This window comes from Acanthochromis polyacanthus, chromosome 11, assembly GCF_021347895.1.
Source record: "Acanthochromis polyacanthus isolate Apoly-LR-REF ecotype Palm Island chromosome 11, KAUST_Apoly_ChrSc, whole genome shotgun sequence".
NCBI classification, from domain to species: Eukaryota; Metazoa; Chordata; class Actinopteri; family Pomacentridae; genus Acanthochromis; species Acanthochromis polyacanthus.
The window spans coordinates 18,208,579-18,227,655 of NC_067123.1; the positions used below are offsets into that span (position 1 = coordinate 18,208,579).

The 19,077-nt window shown below is 40.0% G+C and overlaps 1 protein-coding gene and 1 long non-coding RNA gene across 3 annotated transcripts in view; both read left to right on the forward strand.

The window, feature by feature from the left end:
* The window catches only part of LOC127536169 (uncharacterized), a 358,454-nt gene that overhangs the window by 152,252 nt on the left and 187,125 nt on the right, over positions 1 to 19,077 (forward strand). The window lies entirely within an intron of this gene.
* Positions 1 to 19,077, forward strand: part of LOC110949715 (retinoic acid receptor beta) — a 245,840-nt gene that overhangs the window by 78,981 nt on the left and 147,782 nt on the right. The window contains exon 2 of the mRNA XM_051955798.1: positions 10,151 to 10,532. Within this exon, the coding sequence (XP_051811758.1) occupies positions 10,343 to 10,532 (190 nt within the window). The 5' untranslated portion in view covers positions 10,151 to 10,342. The remainder of the gene's footprint in view (positions 1 to 10,150; positions 10,533 to 19,077) is intronic.

Consider the following 19,077-nt stretch of genomic DNA (forward strand, 5'->3'; position numbering starts at 1 on the left):
CGCTTTGTCCTCACTAGGGTCGCGGGGGGTGCTGGAGCCTATCCCAGCTGACTCGGGCGAAGGCAGGGGACACCCTGGACAGGTCGCCAGTCCATCGCAGTGCATTACATCGTCCCTAACCATAACCCTAACCATAACCCGGTGGTACACTTACCAATTTGCATAGGAATTTAAAGAATGTCCGAAGGCTGCAAACGCGATTATAAGAATGTCCGATGGCCGCAAACGCGATTACACAAACAGTATACGCCGATGGACAGCTTAGATTGTCATGAATCCGCCGGTATAAACCACTTTCAGATGTGATTACCACAGCGGGTTTCGTTGTGAGCAACACGAAAAACATTTCGTTGTGAGCGGCGCGAAAAACATGACAAAATCGTGTTGGTGTGCACGAAACCGAAACAAAAATTTACGTGACAGTTTCACGAATCCTCATGAGACCAGGTTGCTAGAAAGCACGTCTTCTCCCTTGCTGTTGTTTGCCAGGTTGTCAAACTTCCTCCAAATCCACCAGTAGTGGTTTGTACTCTTCGGTTTGTGCATAGGTTCAAAAATGAGGTGTGTGTTGAATGCCAAACTTCAGAGGTGTTAGCGGATTTATGTTTTTGTTTGTTTTCAGACCTTATATCAAACTAGGCTAACTACATCTCAGCTAATGGCACACACTCAAGACATACGTACTGTAAATCCATCTTATCATTTCACTGACAAGTTTAATGCTTGCGCACATAAGAATGGGCAAATATGCATTAAAGGTTTTAAAAGGACTTGTGAAATAGACATTTAGATATATTGAAAGTAGCCTTTAAAATCTTGATCATAGCCACTTAATCAGTGTACTTGAAAGACAGAACAGCGCACCTATCCATCCCTTTCTTTACCTGCTTCATTCACAGAAGCTGGTGGGGGACTGGAGCTTATTTTAGCTGACAGAGGTGGCTTACATCCTGAACAGGTTGACATTCCATCACAGGGCTAACAGGGAGACGGACAAGCAGCCAATTTAGAATCACCAGTTAACTTACACCGCATGTCTGTGGACTGTTGGAGAAAGCACACAGAGGAAAAGAATGCATGGAGAACGGGGAGAACATGCAAACTCCACACAGAAAGACCCCAGCTGACCAGCAGGCTCAGAACAGGACATTACTAAAATAATATCAATGTTTGCTTGTAGAAGTGTAAGTCGAAAAGTACAATGTATAAAGCAGAAGACAGAATTTTACAATAATTTTCTTTTTATGGCTCCATTAAGTCAGGAATGTGATATTTCTAACCATTAATTGATGCTATCCCAGATGAACTGCCTGAAATTCAGTGCATAGAGTACAATATTTAGGAGGCTGCACCCCAATGTACATTAAAGTGCGTCTATTATAAATTATATGTACCATGACTTTTTTAGAAGTACATAAACGCAACACAGAAGGTTCCTGCCAAGTGGAGGCTCGTGCATTTCAGTGGCACATGTGAGCTCCATCAAGCTGTCATCTCCACATGCTCTAACTTGCTGCTTTTAATGTCGTCTATTTTTATTCAACTCAGCGGCTGTGGTTTCTATCCGCTGCAGCAGCAGGAGCTACTTGTCTAAATTAAGCCTCATGAATTATTCTTGCATTGTGTTACCACTTCTTTTTTTTTTTGCTACAACGAATGAAGATTGTTTAGATGTTGCAAGATGCACCTGCAGAAGAGTGTAACTGCTGAGTGAATAATACCAGACTGTAAAAAGTTATTCGCAGTATTAACATCTCACAAAGTATTCCCAGAAGAATTCGTCATCCTCCTCTATATTGAAGCTTCTTCCGTGGCAATTTCTTTTCCATTCTCTTTTTATTTTGTCAAATCTTTAGAGCAACAATAGTTACCCTGCCATGTGTCCCCAACATCATGTTGTTAAATCTAAATGTGGAGCTTCAACATTAGCAGGTCCTTGATAATTCTGATGATTGGATGTCAATTGGATAATTTCTGTCATTTTTGGCAAACTATTTCTTCTGCTTACAATAATACTTCAAACTAAGCCAGTGAGCTTGAGTGACTCACTTCTTCAAAAAGGCACTCAGTACTTTTGCAGTGATTAGAAATAATTTCATCATAATGGTACTGAAGAGGCTGTTTACTTAATGAGAGCAGCAAAGCATTACCAGGACGACAAGTACATAAGAAGCACAATCCAAACTTTTCTCTAAGTGTTTTTCTTTCATGGACTCTTTAATTGATGTTTTTATCCAAAAATATCTACCCTTATCCAAACTTCTAGCATTATCGATGGCTCTGTCTGTTTACTTTCCTCTTAAATTTGATTATATAAGGTCAATTTATCTGCCTCATCAATCTTCACAATTTAACCTAACATGGCAAACAACGAATAGAGGCCTAACAGAAACAATAAAGTTGCCTTAATAATGTGTGATTTTTAGGGTCATAAATAAATCCTAAATAAAATCTCGTAATAAAATCTGGCTGTCAATCCAACTGTATAGAATACAATCCTGGAAGAAAGATTTAGTGGCTGGGCAACCAAAGACAACCTGCTGCAAAACTCAGTCAGGAATTAGGATCAGATTCTATGAATGTGATGCTGCTATGACCAGTGCAAATGCAAGCCAAGCAATCAAAACATAGACAGAAAATAATGCAGAATGCAGTCTACTGGTCGGTGTAACAACTGCTACTGTTCAAAAGTTTGGGGTCCTTGTTCGTCCTTATTAATGAAAGACAAGTGTTTATTCTCTCGATGAAGATAACATTAAATGAATCAGAAATACAGTCTAGACATTGTTCATAAGGTAAATGATTGTTCTAGCTTGAAACAGGTGATTTTTAATGGAATGTCTACATACATGACTGACATATTGGAAATTTTCGTTGCTACGCAGAAGTACAGGTGTTTGGTTAGTGGATGCTCATTAACGATCTACACTATTTTTCAAAAGTTTGGGGTGACTTAGAAATGCCCATATTTTTGAAAGAAAAGCATTTTTGTTCATTGACGATAACATTGAATGAATCAGAAATACAGTCTAGACTTTGTTGATGTGGTAAATGACTATTCTAGCTGGAAATGACAGATTTTTAATGGAATATCTACATAGGGGTATAGAGGAACATTTCAGGCAACCATTACTCCTGTGTTCTAATGCTACATTGTGTTAGCTAATGGTGTTGAAAAGCTAATTGATGACTAGAAAACCCTTGTGCAATTATGTTAGCACATGAATAAGAGTTTTCAAGGGAAAAATAAAATTGTCTGGGTGACCTAGGGCTGGGCGATATGGCCAAAAAATAAAATCTCGATTTTTTTTTTTTTAGTCATCTTGAACGATTACGATTTGAATCGATTTTTGTTGTTTCTTTGCGGTCTGTTTGCTATGGCTAGTGCTATCCATGCTGCACTGCCATAGCTGCGGGCTCTCTGCCCATTCTTTAGGATGCCTCTGCCGGAGGTGCTGAAAGAGGCTAGTTGTGCTGCTGCTCTTCGTTTTCACAGTACTTTTGCAAACCTTGCACATGACTGTAGTTTGCTCTGTGTCAGTCTTGTCAAAGCCGAACCACTTCCATATAATCGATGTAACATGAGGCCCTTTTCTCGCAACCAACTCTTCGTCTGCTGTTGTGTCCGCCATGACGGGGGTGTGAGTGTTTTGGCGGAAGGAGATGAGAGGCAGAAGCAAACGTCAGTGCACAAGTTGTGAAAGACAGAAGAAGAATCTGTATTGTTATATTTTTAAGCTCACCTCGATTTTACGATTTGGCAAATTTTCAAATCGTCAGGTTTTAAAACGACGAATTAATTGAATTAATTCGATTTATCTCCCAGCCCTAGGGTGACCCCACACTTTTGAACAGTAGTGTACAAGGGCGTCAGTTTGTTTTTAAAAGTGGGGGGATGGAGACCACAGCCATTGTCAGACGGAAATGCACATCCTGGGTGGCGTGCTGGGTAATCGGGAACACCGGGGATATCCCCGGTGGGCCGCTTTATTGTTGGGCCGCTCCAGTCATAAAATAATAATGATAATAATAATGATAATAATAATAATGCTTTAAATCATGGGTCTCAAACTCGCGGGCCAACTGCGGCCCGTGGGACGATATTTTGTGGCCCTCTACTTGAGATCAAAGTTTAGCATTGGTGCTTCACGCCTGCTTTTCTCATATGCTTCCGTGTCGTTGGTAAGACAGCACTTTGAGAAAATGTCGAAGAACGGCGGCGAAGTGTCTTAAGCTGGGCTTGAACTCACAATCACCGCACCAAAGGCTCTACCTGTTGAGCTATCGGTACATACAGGTAGAGGGGTCTGTGGGCCGGTATAGTACTAATTCTCCCAGGCCGAAATTTTGCCCCTGCACGCCTCTGGTCGGAGCTTCCACTTGGCACGGGCGCAAATTTAGCATCTGCACGTTTTTTTTCTAACCTCACGAAGGTGTGCTGCATGTCTGTGCAACTCTCGGCCGAGCGCAGATGGTGCGTTCAGGAGCGTCGGAATTTTCTATACTGCTGAAAATAGCTGGGTTTACAACGGCTTACATATGAAGAATTTGAATGTGTTGGAGACAAAATGACCCCTGACAAAAAGTGGGGGGACATCCCCACCGTCCCCTCCTAAACTGACGCCTATGGTAGTGTACCTAAAAACAGAAACCAAAATGGTAGAAGCAAAAGGAACAACAGGTTTATATGAATCTGTCAACAAAAATTTTACAACAGTGAACATGGAAATGAGTCAGTGATATATGTTCACTGTTGTCACACGATTTAAAATATTTCGAAATATGTGCACATTAGGGTTATAACTTTTTGAAATGTTTTTCCAAAATCAAAGTCCTGCATCATGATTGGATGAACTTTTTGGTATAATTGAAGAAACCAAACTCCATTTTCAACACTCTTTTAAAAAAGTCCCCCCGAAACAAAAAAGTATTAAATACACATTACAGCCAATGATATGAAATGCGAAATCATGCTAAGTTATCACAAGGGCCATTACAAGTCAATATGACTGATAATGGATCAATTAAAAGTTGTACTGCCATCATAATATACTGGAGTATAGTTTCTATTCTTGCTTTCACTTTATAATCTATGTCATTGGCTGTAATGTGTATTTAATACTTTGTACATGGATTATTTGTAATTTAATGGGTGTGACGTAAAATATCCTCCAATTCTGGAATGGCATTTGTATACAGTCCATGACAGGAGTGAACAACGTAGGAGCTTTTAGTCAGCAGAAATATGTATCTGTTTTCTTTGAACAACTTTACACAATAATCTCACACTAACTGCCATCTTGGAGCACCCCAACGAAACATAAAAACCAAAAATTAAATCAAATTTAGGGCATTTTACCCAGACTCCCCTTTTGTCACTCAGCAATAAAATGCTGAACTTCTCCTTCTACTACTACCTTACAGTTGTTGAGATTAAAGATGAAATGCTTACAGTACTTTGCTCCTGTATGACAAACCAGTGTGCAGTGATTTACTCTCACAGAGGCCTTACACTCAAAACCTGAGACTGAGGTTTGATCAAACCTCCAGTAAGTGAGAACAGAACTTGCTGAAAGTGTGTGTGTGTGTTTCCTCTGTCCCTCCTGATTGAACTTGTTACAATTGTGTGTGTATGACAGCAGGGAACCACAGGGGAGAAAAGTCTGCTGGAGCCAAACGAGCAGCAGCTCTCCTTCTGCTGGAAGCTGCAGACTCTCTTATCTCCCACTGCTTCAACCTGTTACCGAGACACAGACAGCTCAACACCCACAACCTCAGACGACTTTTACACACAGGAGGTAGAGAGAATGCTTTTCATATTTACACACAGCTTTCTCATTAACCACGTACTAAGCACAAATTTCCCTACGCATGTCCCCTTAAATGCCAAACAGTGCCTCCGTTAGATGCCAGCTCGAGACTTCCTTGTGACTGTCAGTGTTGGAGGACAGTGTTTGCTCGTTGATGTAACTTCCGCACAGATTTGTGCAATGCTGCAAATAAGTAATCATCAGCCTAATGATGAAAGAAAGTGAGTGAAGTGGACACAGCAGTGGATGTTGGTTCTATTAAAAATAAAATATATATAATGTTGTAACATTTTTAAGCTTTCGATGCCATAAGTGGGTGAAAAATGACCCAAAAAAAATCTGTGTGATTTTTTTTACACCATTTTTTCATGTTGGTGTAGAATAATAATGTATTTGTATTACATTTTTTTACCACACAAGAATGTTGTTCATGTTTGAAATGTGTTTATTTTTCATTTTTTAACTGATTCTGATCATTAAAAAAGAAGAAAATTACACAGAACAGCAGAACAGAACAGCACGGACAATATCTTATTTTATAACAATGTATATAAGAAAAGTTTTCTATCTTACAACAATGTATATAAGAAAAGTTTTCTATCTTATAACAATGTATACAAGAGTTATCTTGTACTTGCACCTTTCGTGACTTTTTGCACCCCTGTTTGTTCCTAAGAGCTCTGTAACAGTAAATTTCTCCTTTGTGAGATCAGTAAAATCTATCTTATCTTATCTTATCTTAATAGAAAAATGTCAACATCTATTTTTTTTTTTTTTTACATTTTTCCACTCTTTTCCTCCAGCTGTTGCTAGCCTCCATCTCTCCAAGTTTGTGCATCACCTCTTGCATGATATTATCAGTGCTAAAGTGCTTGGGGTAGTAATACAAATGTTACAGCTTCTTTAAAAGTATAAGAGTCGCTTATAACATAAATGGAATGACATTAAAAAGATGTTTTTTGAGGAATAGCTGGAATATTAAATGATAAAAACTTTCTATTGCAAAGATATTGCAAAAAAACCCGACCTCACCGGTTCATATTTGACCCACTTGTGCATCTAAGGGTTAACATTCTAAGTTGTAACTACTTTGCAGAGATTTAAGTTGCTTCATTCAGCTTAAAAAGAGGCTTGCTGACAACCTGCACACAAAAAGCGTTCTTTAAGGTTAGTCTTAGCATGGATTAAATACCATAAAATTACATATAAAGAGATCATTTGCTCCAGTGTGACAAATCACAACACGGTTCAACCAGTAATGTATGGTTTTGCCAAAATGTAGTTCATTAGTATAAAATCTGAAGCTTTTTTGGAACCAAAAACAAACTTGATCAGCCACAGCAGAATACTGTAAAAACATGTGAATTAAACAAAAGGATTTGTCACAACAGCAAGCACATCTGTCAGTATTTTGCTGTATTTTTTACAATAAAATTTGGAAGAGTGTAACTTTAGGTCATAGTCTATGCCACATACAAGTAGGTGGGACTGGTAAAATCAAAGCGACAACTCCAAATGTTTCCTTTGTTTCAGTGCAAAATTGTTCACATTTAGGGCACTATCTTTTTGCAAAGCATTACGAACAAGCTGAAATTTGTTAAGAAAAATGAATTCACTTTCAACAACATTATGCTTCAATTTATCATTTACACATTACAACTTACAGGTCGCAGTGGATCTCCAAAGGCACAAAACATTTAGTCACAGGTATCTGGAACTGAATGATGTAGTATTTTACTTGAAAAAAAAACAACAAAACACTACAAAAACAAGACAAAATATTACAAAAATGGGACACAAAGGGACAAAATGAGACACAAAACAACATAAGTGAGAAACAAAATGAGACAAACGACACTAAGCAAAAGAGACAAAAAATTCGACAAGTTACAAAGTGACAAAAAATGGACAAATGACACAAGTGAGACAAAAAATTCAGAAAGCATGAAACGAAATGACAAAAACAATACAAAACTGCGAATAAAGCGAAACACAAAGCGACAAAAGCGTGAGACAAACGACAAAAGTCAGACAAAACAATTATGACAAAAAAACTAGGAAAACGAGACAAAATTTTACAAAACTGAGACTCAGATTGACAAAAGAACAAGGAGCAATATAGAAATTTACTTTATGATCAAAACAACTTGTCATTTTCTAGAAATTATATTAAATTTATAGTTTTACAAATTGCAGTTAATGTCTTCTCTGTACTTTCTACATTTTACAAAGTCGTCCCATGGGCCGGATTTGACCCTCTGGTGGGCCGGTTTTGGCCCGAGGGCTGCATGTTTGACACCCCTGGTCTATGCTGAGCTTTCAAATCTTGTATTAAGAAATCTGGATCACATTTTAATACCACATCCCTGCTCTTGTCAGCAGCATGCAGCCCAGAGCCAAGACGCTATCTGGTGGTTGTTAATTACAAAGTGTGGTTACATATCATATTAATGGCCCCATGACTGCAGATCAGAGCATTATGAGCGCCATTATACCGTAGCAGTTTATAACTCTGTTAACCAGAATCCTGCAGAGGCTCCTGCTCAGACCCCAGCCCCACCCTGCTCATCTTCATCTGCACCTCCAGTCAGGAGGCAGCGACCTTGACATGAGGAGACTCACGGTGGACGTGCAAGATGAAAAGAGCTCCAGTTGATTTATAAAGACAAATTCTATGCAGGGAATAGCTCAGAAATCCCCCATTACTGTATCGGTTTCAACAGCTGAACCGAGCTTGCTGTAACTGCTGTTTTACAGCGTGGAGGGCTTGAGACTTTTAAAGAGTCTCTAACACGTTTTCTGTCTTTGTGTTGCTGCACTGAGAGGTCACTTTAAAGTCATCTTTATAGAGAAGACTCGTGGTCTTCATGACAACAAAACAAAAAATATTGCACGAAAACAACCTAACCAGGTCATTCTTGACCCACTTCTGCATTTAAAGGTTAAAGTCGCCCCGCTGGATTTCTGACCGTTAACCTCCACTCCTACAAAATGTGTTCCTCTCTGATCTGCACCCACAAACATTCACACCCACAGAATGTTCCGAGTTCCAGTGACTGCTTGTCTTTTCCCATCCCACCGAGAAAACACATTATTTTACTGTTGTATAAAGAGATGCGTAACTATCAATATAAAAGTAACAAAATTACAACTGCATTCATAGGAATTTGTTCTTCTGAAGCAAAAAGTACAGATTTCATGCATTTCTTGATATTGCATTGTCTAATATGTGCAGATGAAGTGTTTTATCTTTTAAGGAGAGCTTACTCTGACCCAGAAGAGTGGAGCAGGTGTCACTACAGTCCAGAGGGGCAGATTTATGCCATCATTAGTATTACAATACTTTGGACAATGAACGCAACAAAGTCCAGTTCGTCTCTAACTACATCCGTAACAACAGAAAAATGTATCCATGTCAGACTAGCTTTGCTTTTCTATTGTAAAAACATGCAAATGTTTGTAGACTGCTTCTGGTTACAGGAAATCTGTTTATTTTTTTGACTTCCCACTCCCTCGAAGTTTGCACTGGGACCTGCGGGATCCCAGTGCTAATACAGTCGACTTTTATGTTCAGACGCTGTATCCAGCTTAGAATGTACTAACGACAGCACCGTTGTATGAGTCTAAACTTAGCTTCTTATGAATGTAATCTTGAAATATTAAGAGGGATTTTGGTTTCATATCTTTCTAAAATGACATCCAGCAATCCTGCCTTCAGTACCTGCACACCGTGAAAGATGTTGGGATGTTTGACTAGATAATTGAAAACTATAACCTACTGGTGATGCTGAAAGGAACATCAGAGGAATCCCTGAAGGCAACACTCAGGAGATCTCGAAATGTGTATCAAAATTCAGTGGTGGACCCACTGACAATGTAACTCAGCCACAGAGAGAACAAAACCACAAATCAGAGTATTAAATGTGATCTGTTTGGATAAGGGATGTGTACTTTCAAATGTTCTTGAACAGTGACAAAAATGTGACATTTAAATGGTGTGGCAGTTGTATACAGTCAAAGAAAGTGGACAGGTTTTGGATTTACAAAAATTTAGTGTTAGAGACAGTGATTGGACAGCCAGGTTGCAGATATGCCAATGAGGAGTTGATCCAGCATCCTGCCTGTATCTGTAGAAGCCAGTGAGGAAGAACTGGAGACAGGAAAAGAGTAATAGACGAATACAAACTGACAGACATACACCTTGTTATATGCAGTCAGGTCCCCTGGGCTTGTCATGATGGTGAATTGGATTGGATGTCTGTTGATGAGAATATACAATTTCATTCATCATGTCCTGTAGAGATGGAGCTAACCGTAGCGAATATGTGCCTGTGTTACAGAGTTAGTGTAACAAGCCACTGAGTCCACCTGGGTGACGCTGACCTCCACCACCATGCATCTCTGGAGTGCTGAGGTGGTACCACGCCTGCTCCAGACACACTAACTGCAGCCAGGGGGTCACCCGATGGCCTCCCAGCCTCTCCACGCCTCAGCTCGCTCAGTGCTCAGCACGTCCTTCGCCCATCGCTGTGATGAAGACTGCCAGCCGTGCCCAGCCCCGCAGCAGTCCTCCGCTGGTCCAGATGAGGCGCTACACGCCCGGGGTCTACCCCTTCCTGTTCCCCTCTGTCATCAGCTCCCTGCCTCAGCTGCCGCCGCCATCACCTCAGCGACTGCAGATCCAACAGCCGTCCAGCAGCGGCAGCACCCCGTCGCCCGTTGGTGAGTCCTGCTGACCCTCCACTCACACCGGCTGCGCGTGTTTAACTGAGTGAATGGCTACAAGAACATGTGATGGCAGGAAAAAACTTCAAGTGGTTAGTAAACCTGCCTGTGACATGGAAAACCTACTTCAAACAAGACACTTAAAATAGCATTTAATTGCAGGATAAGGATACAGTAAAATCAGTTTTAGTCTCTTGGGTTTCACTCTAAAAAAATAATTTCACGGACATATTCCCAGCATTTCATTCAATATATGGTTACATGAATAAACAAGAAAAGCACTCAGAGAGTAGGGTACTCTGCCAACGCTGCTCAGTCATTATATCATTACCGATGGCTGAAATCTTGAAAAAAAGGTCATGGCGGAAACACAACAACATAGAATGTGGCCTTTTAATATAGATGTACCCACAAACAGAATGACCTTGCACTGAGCACAGGCGTGTGTTATGCATGTGCATGTTATATATGGATACTGAATCGCGTGGCCTAAATATGTAGCGGACGGTGGGAATTGATGGGACTCGGAAACACCCCCACAATTTCATCAATTGCTCCTTGTTAGATTTCCAGCAGATAAGTCTCAATAAGTCCGCTGCGGTTGAGTTGTAGTGGGATGGCAGTCATGTGATCATCACCAGGCAGCTGATGTAGTGTTCACTTGTTGTCATAGTTACAGTGACGCCGTGCTGTTATCTCGCAATGATACAGAAATCTTTAACCAATTTGTGGATCCCGACGATAAACCGCATCACTGCCAAAATCGAATCACTTGATCCTTGTGTCATTCCTGACCTTTGCTAAAAATTTCATCCAAATAGGTTGGTCCACTTTTGAGTAATGTTGCTGACAGACAGACAGACAGACAGACAAACGTACACCAATTGTCACAGAACTCAGCCGCTCCTTGGCAGAGTAAAACTAAAGGTGTAAAGTTAAGGAGCTAAATTAGGGAGTTAGATGACCCTTTTAAGTTACAAACATTATTCTGACAGGTTGAGTTGACATAATAATGACATGATTTAGAAGTTGATTTGATTTAAATCGGTAACTTAATGAAACTGGCAACTTTCTTCACCTTGAGCTCATGATTTAAAGTCCCCTCTCCTGCCTACTTGGATATTGTAAGAATGTGTGCCAGAGGTCTTGTAAGCTGAACAAACATGATGCAAAATCTCATTTCGTTTACAAATAAATTCTACTAAAGCAATGCATTCAGGTGTATTTTCAATTGTGGTGTGGATAGTGGAATCATTCGCGGTGTTTAGGCCACACTTGCTACTACCTTTGATGGAATATGTTGTGCTAATGTACTAAGATTGATGCAAACTGTTGTGTTAATTTCCTGTTGTTGAACGTAAATCTTAGTTTTCGTATGCAGATTGAAATTCAGGTTGATTCACATTGAAAAGACTACCCTGGCTACGAAATAAAAAGTGGAGGCGTCATAATTGAGAGTTTGAAGCTAATCAGTCTGAACATGACGATAAGATCTCAGGCAGCAGTGACTTATCCAGGCAGCTGCACGGCTGCTGAATTATTTCCTCTCTGTAAGTGGCCCCTGGTATTTCCCACTGCTGCAGAAACACTCTGACACACTCTGGTTTGTGTTGCCTTCGCCTGAGCTCCGCTGTTTCAGCTCCGCATATTTACTCCCTCTCGTTTCCTCCCTCCTGTCTTTTCACCACCACCTAAAAAATCTGCTCCGACATGAAAACCAGCAGGCGGGTTCACCCAGGGGGGATCCGTCTCCCGGCAAGGAGCTCAGGTGTGCAGCTCTGTGTGCTGCTGAACTCTGAAGTGTAAATAGACACAACACAGACAGACAGGCAACTTCAATATTGGTTGTTGTTGTGGAGCAGTGGTTTTTATTCCTGTTAATTTGCCTCCTCCTCTAATGTGTAGAGGAATTGGATGTCTAAATCAAAATGAAAAATCTTTATTTTCTCATTCATCAGAGCAACCGCTAGTTAGACGCGTCTTAAGATCTGTGAGAGTGTGACTCCAGTTTGTGATGGAAATAAACTCCAAAATGCAGGGCACACTCTGCAGGCCTGTCTCAGTATGGACAACAATCAGCATTAAATGTAGTTCAATTTTAATATTGCTGTATGCTCTCTACTGGTAGCCAAAGAATTTATTTTTTAGAGTTTATTTCTAATTTTCAGTTTCCATAGAGCTTCCCTATTCAGTTTGGTTTTGCTCATTTCTGGAATTTGCCGCAAATGGAAACTTAACACCTTTTCTGTTTAACTATTATACTCATAATTCTGCAAAATATACTAAAAATGTTTATTTTTTTGTAGAAACAGCCATGCTATACCTACACTGTTTTGACATTGAACTTTTCCTTTTAAGAGCAGTGTCAAATCAGTGTTAAACTTTTCACGTCTTCGAGTACGCAGGGATTTGATGCAATTTCATCTCTCTCCAAAATTTGTGACAGTTTATGCTCAAAATGCAGTCTTGTGCATACAGAGAATACGTAGATATGACCTACTGCACATGTATGAAACAGGGTCCTCCAGGTGGACTCTAGTGGAACCAAAGCAATGGCTCCACATCTGTAGCGTCTGCGACTTTCCATGTGCACATCCACAAGGGGAGATAATCAAGGCTTTACATAAATGCCGTTTTTACTCACTAATTTAGTCATTTGCTTGTGTTTTTGTACTTGTCCATTGCTTGTGAAGCTGTTGTGATTGAAGCACTAATGCGTCACATTAAAAAGGTTTCACCCCAGTTTTTTTTTTAGCTACACCTTGAAGAAATGTTCAGTGAAATGGCAAGCTGGTGAAGTATGTGTTAGTGGAAGTCTGCTCCTCTCTTACGCTGCGCATTCATGGGCTTCCTGAACAAATTACAGATTACTGGATTTGTAACTGAAAGAAAAACGTATAGGAAGTCCCTGTAAATGTGTCATTCAAATATGAATGCATATCAAAGCCTACTTCATTTTTTTTTAAATTAAATGATTATTGCAGCGCGAGCAAAGTTTGGTCACTCTCCTAAGTCAGTAACTCGCCTTGATGTTTTGGTTCTTGAGTGATGAATTTCCAGCCACTCTTCCTGCACATTCTCAGCAGCGCAGCGTGTTAGCGTTCTCCCCACAGATTTGCAGTGGTAGTCAGGTCAGGGGCCTTTGAGGGACACTCCAAGAGCTTGTGCTTCTTGAAATGCTGAATTCTGAGGTCTGCTTTGGATCATCGTGCTGCTGCAGAAGCCAGCCTCTTTGCACTTCCACTTTCTTGCCTGGCTGCGGTGTTTCTGTACTGCTGGCTGCTACACAACCCCAAAGCACACTACTCCTCCTTTATGTTTAACAGTTGTCCTTTTCTTCAAATGGTGCTCCTTTTCCCTCACCACTCCAGTGTCAGCTGAACCTCCCCGCAGCTCCTCTGCAGTCACTCAGGGGTTTAGATTTGCCTTTCTGCCCAGCACATCTAAAAGTTTTCTTACTCTTCCACACCTGGTGTTGACTTCCACAGTTTCTAATGACATTTCAAACAGTGGAAACTGAAGCTAGAAGTGTTCTGAAGTCTGTTCATCATCTCACTTTGCTTTGTAGCTATCAGTTAGCTTCATGTTAGAATGTGAACGTTTATCAAGTTCAGAGAATTAACTGAGTGGCATGCCATAGTTAGTTTTTTTTTTTTTTTTTCAAATTTCATAATTTAAAAAGTGTAGGTCTCAGAAGAAAGGCTCTTTTTAAAATTTAATTTATGAGTCACAGAAAAAGGAAAATTCACAAATATTTCCCCAGGAGTGCCTACATGTCAACACATACTAAATATATTACCCTACAAAAGTGTGGGGATACTCAGAGATGTCATTATTTTTGAAAGAAAAGAAGATTTTTCAATGACGATAACAATAAATGAATCAGAAATAAAGTCCAGTCCTTGTTATTGTGGTAAATGACTATTCTATCTGGAAACGGCTGATTTTTAATGGAATATCTACATAGAGGTACAGAGGAACATTTCCAGCAACCATCACTCCTGTGTTCTAATGCTACAGTGTGTTAGCTAATGGTGTTCAAAAGCTCATTAATGATTAGAAAAACCTTGCGCGATTGTGTTAGCACGTGAATAAAAGTGTGAGTTTTCATGAAAAACATGGAATTGCCTGGGTGGCCACAAACCTTTGAACAGTAGTGTAAAGACACTGATGTAAATCAATGAGACAAACTACAGAAAAACAAAATAGATTCTTTGTTTGCTTGTTTAAAAATATCATTGCACTGAGGCTGTTTCTGTGAGAGTAAGCATGATAAAAGGCATGTCAGTACATTAGTATGATCTCACCTTACTGACTGGGGCAGGACAAAGTTTAGATATGAAATATGCAGAAACATCAGTAAAAAGAATAGCAAGAATATGAAAAATGAGATGAAAAGACAACAGACGCTGTTTCCTCCTTGATCATCCTTTGGTGGGTGAAACAGACTAAAGCAGAGACTATATTATTTCCAACATTAGAGACAAAGAGACAGAAGAATGAATGCCAGCCGTCTGATACAGATATGTCTGAGCATGTCTGAACTTTGGGCATAAAAAACAATCTAAACAGATAAAACAAACAGTATAGTAATGAGTGCTGTTATTTGTAGATTCATATAAATGATTGCCATGGCAGCATCCCTGGGGGGGTGCACACCACTGTGGGTCAGTGGTCTGGTTGCCCTGCCTGCTGTCTTCTACCTCCACTGGGGGATTCACAAAGGAAGCTGAACTGTGCTGCATACATCACACACCTCCTGGGAGCTCCAGTGGCCCAGTCAACATGTGTGAGAGAGGATGTGTGTATGCATGAGACAGACGAAAAGACAAAAGAAGATTATAATCAGGCGCACATATTAATACATTTGTTTTGAAATTTACATTCACACTGCAGCTTTTGTCTCAAAACACAACAGGAGTTCAACAGATGGGATCATTTGAAGCCTGATGCGTTTGATTCTTTTCTGTTTTGATCTGACTGAAATTGCTAATTGTCTCTTTGCAGGTCAGTGTTGTTTTGGAACTTCCATCCATCCATTATCTATACACCGCTTAATCCTCATGAGGGTCATTTGGGGGCTGGACTCTATCCCAGCTGAGTTAGTGTGAAGGGAGGGGACACCCTGGACAGGTCACTGGTGTATCATAGGGCTACACATTAAGACAAACAATCCCACTTGCATGCACACCTACGAACAATTTGGAATTATCAATTAACCTGAGCAGGTTTTTGAACTGTGTGAGGAAGCTGGAGTGCCCGGGGAAAACCCATGCGTACAGGGGTAACATGCAAACTTCATGCAGAAAGATCCCATGATGTGAACCAAGGCGAAAGCGCAAACATCTAACCCACTGTACAGCCTCATTTTAGAACTTCTCATTCTAAAAATTGGCAAAACCTGTATTTACTTCATCATCCTTGCTAAGCTATGGCATTTTAAGCAACCTTCAGTGAAGTATTTGCTTTGCTCTCTGAACCCCAAACAGATTCTGAATGTTTTTGATGTAGTTATTCACTTCAGTCAAACTTCTGGTGCCTCTCTGAAAACAGCACAACTCAAAAATGTCTGTGCAGTTTGACACAGTTAGAATGTCATAAATCACAAAAAAAAACACCCAATCACAAGTGGAATTTCATTACAAGAAAGATATGAGAAGTATGGCATTTTTCGAAGTGCTGTTCCTAACATTCTATTCAATTCAATACACTTTATTGTCACACTTGGGGAAATTTGTGTTGGACTTAAAGCTGTGCTACCAGTCTTGCACAAGAAACACATAAAAACAATATTGTGCATAAAAACACAATATTGTTTTTATCCACAAGTGTTCTAATAAAACACTGTGGTGGTCTCCATACTATGGATAATTACAGTTTTAATTTTTTGCAACCTCTACAAACTCAGTGTTTTCCTACTACTCTGCATATCAACCATGCTGAATGTATCTTCAAAAAAACTTTCTGGCAACTTGCTCCTCTGTGTACTATTTCTGAGCCTTACTGCATTTATTTCTGTATTCAAGTATGGGTTTTACGTTTGTCTTCTCTCTGCTCTGTATAAACACAGCCCAAAGTTCAGCTGAAAAGTCCATGATATTTTGTCATGTGACTCTTGGTCACAGCTGAGTCAGTCATGGCCAAAATAAAAAACGCAGAATTTTATTTATTTGTTCATTTTTGGAGACAAATGGTGTATTGTATAAGACACTAGTAGAATAAAGTGATTTTGATGAAATAAAATTTCCCGTTTTATTGATTTTAAGCAAAGATTTGCTGAATTTATCTGGTGGAAGAGCGTGGCACTCATGATACGATCAAGGACATGTTACAAAGTCCTGTTTTTACATTTCCTGGCTCAGATAAATGAGTTTTTGTACCATGCCTTTTAAACACACGAGTGGATATTGAGGTTCAGAGAGGTGAAGGACTATATCAGTGTTTGAGTAGGTTTAGTGAAGATGTACAGGGAGCCTGTGGCCTTGGGGAACAGCATTTAGAAAAAGAGCTGCAAATAGAGAAACCTGGACCTGCGGATCAGACCAGTCGTTCTCTAACCTTAAACAAGTACTGTTATTGCCTGACGTGTGCTTAATGTAATATTGCACATTTTGGCAGAAAACGACATGTTTCCAGTGAACATAATGCTGCTATGTTCCATATCAAAGAATCTGCATTTTGCCAAATGTGTTAATTAACAATGTTTCCTCATTACCGTGGCAGAAATGTAATTGGGTCACAATTTTATTTTCTCAAATACATATTTCTAGTTGCAGTTTAGCTGTATAGAGACATCATTTGTAAGAGACAGGGTTGGTTAATTAGATCTTGATTCGTGGTTGAAATGAGGTTGGCCTGTCCTCAGTGCTGTTTGGCCCAATTTAAGTCATGTGATGCCACATTGAAAACTAGGTTAAAATAACTTTTTGACACTAGATAAAGTCAACAACATGGCCAGTGCATCTGTGCTTGATCGGCCAAAACAGTGAACCAAGTTACTTTCAGTGTGCAGAATTAGTTTATTCTAGAACAAGAAAAGCACTCCAAAGTACTCCTAAGCTAAGGCTGCTCAGTCGATGTATGATTTCCGACAGATGGAATCTTTAAAAAATTTGTGGTCCACAGTGGTGGATTTGTAGTTGGATCTCAGTCACGTGATCGTCAGCAGGCAGCTGATGTAGTGTTCACTTGTTGTCATAGTTACAGTGCCGCAAAGCTGCTATCTTGCAGTGATCCAGAAATCTTTAACAAATCCGTGGATCCAGACTATAACCCGCAACACTGCCAAAATCTAATCAGTTGATCCTTGTGTCATCTCTGCCATTCCGTGAAAATTTTATCCAGATCCATTCTTGAGTTATGTAGACAGACAGACAGAAGGACAGACATACATATGCCAATTGTCACATAACTCCGCCGCGTTCCTTAGTGGAGTAACAAATATTAGCATACTTGTAATCTGTGTCTTATTCATCATGCAGAGGTGAATGATACCTGGCATAGAAGAAGATTATTGAAAAATGGAACGTCTTGAACTGCTGATTGAAGGTCCAATGAAACCAGAAGCACATGATTTGCCATCAGGTCAGAGACTAGTGAAGGCATCATCAGCAGATTCTTAGACGGTATAAAAAAAAAACATCACATACAGTGAACATGTCAGGAAGTCGGTTAATGGATCCTGTCACTCAAACACTTCCAGCCTCTCCCCATCTGTCTCCCCCTCTCCCTGTACTCTCCTCCCATCTGGCCTTGAGGGGGATGGGGGAGGGGATACCTGTACTTCCAACCTGTCAGTGTCCTACCTGCTTACGACCCCAACAGATTATCAAAGCCTTCATCTGACAGGGGAGCGTCGACATGCTCCTCGTCTTCTACCGAGATGCTAACGGAAACATTCCTGTCCCATCATCCAGGAAAAGCTTTATTCCCCCTCTCCTCCTTGAGGCCTCGAGCGACCTGTCAACTGAGATAAAAATGAAGTTAAGCATTAGTGTTTCTGAGGCAAACTTATAGTGTAGCAACATTACAGCAAGATGCACTGTACTAGTATGACAGGAAACAAGCAGAATTTAATGGGTTAGTTTACCCAAATAGTGAAAAGGAATAAAACATTTTTGATGATCTCTGGTCTTGCAGGTAGTTGAGGTTTAAACAAGTTTAAACAGTGCACCAGTTCCTCTGGATAATATGATGTTTTTTTATTCAAACTACTTAAAATGTATTTTGAATGTAATTTTTCAATGCTGTGAGCACCACAAATGAAATTCCTTTGGTCTTAGTGTTTAAGAAAATTGATGATTAGAAAACTGTTGTGCAGTTGTGTCAGCACATGAATAAAAGTGTGAATTTCCATGGTAAACGTGAAATTGCCTGGGTGGCCCCAAACTTTTGAACGGTAGTGTAGGTCTAAATATTTTGGGTCAATTGTTTAAATATTGTTGAAATGATTTAAGTGGTGGCGCAGGTTGTTCACTAATCACAAGGTTGGAAGGTTTGATCTGAGCCTCTTCATATATTAGAGGATTCCCGGGCCAAATGC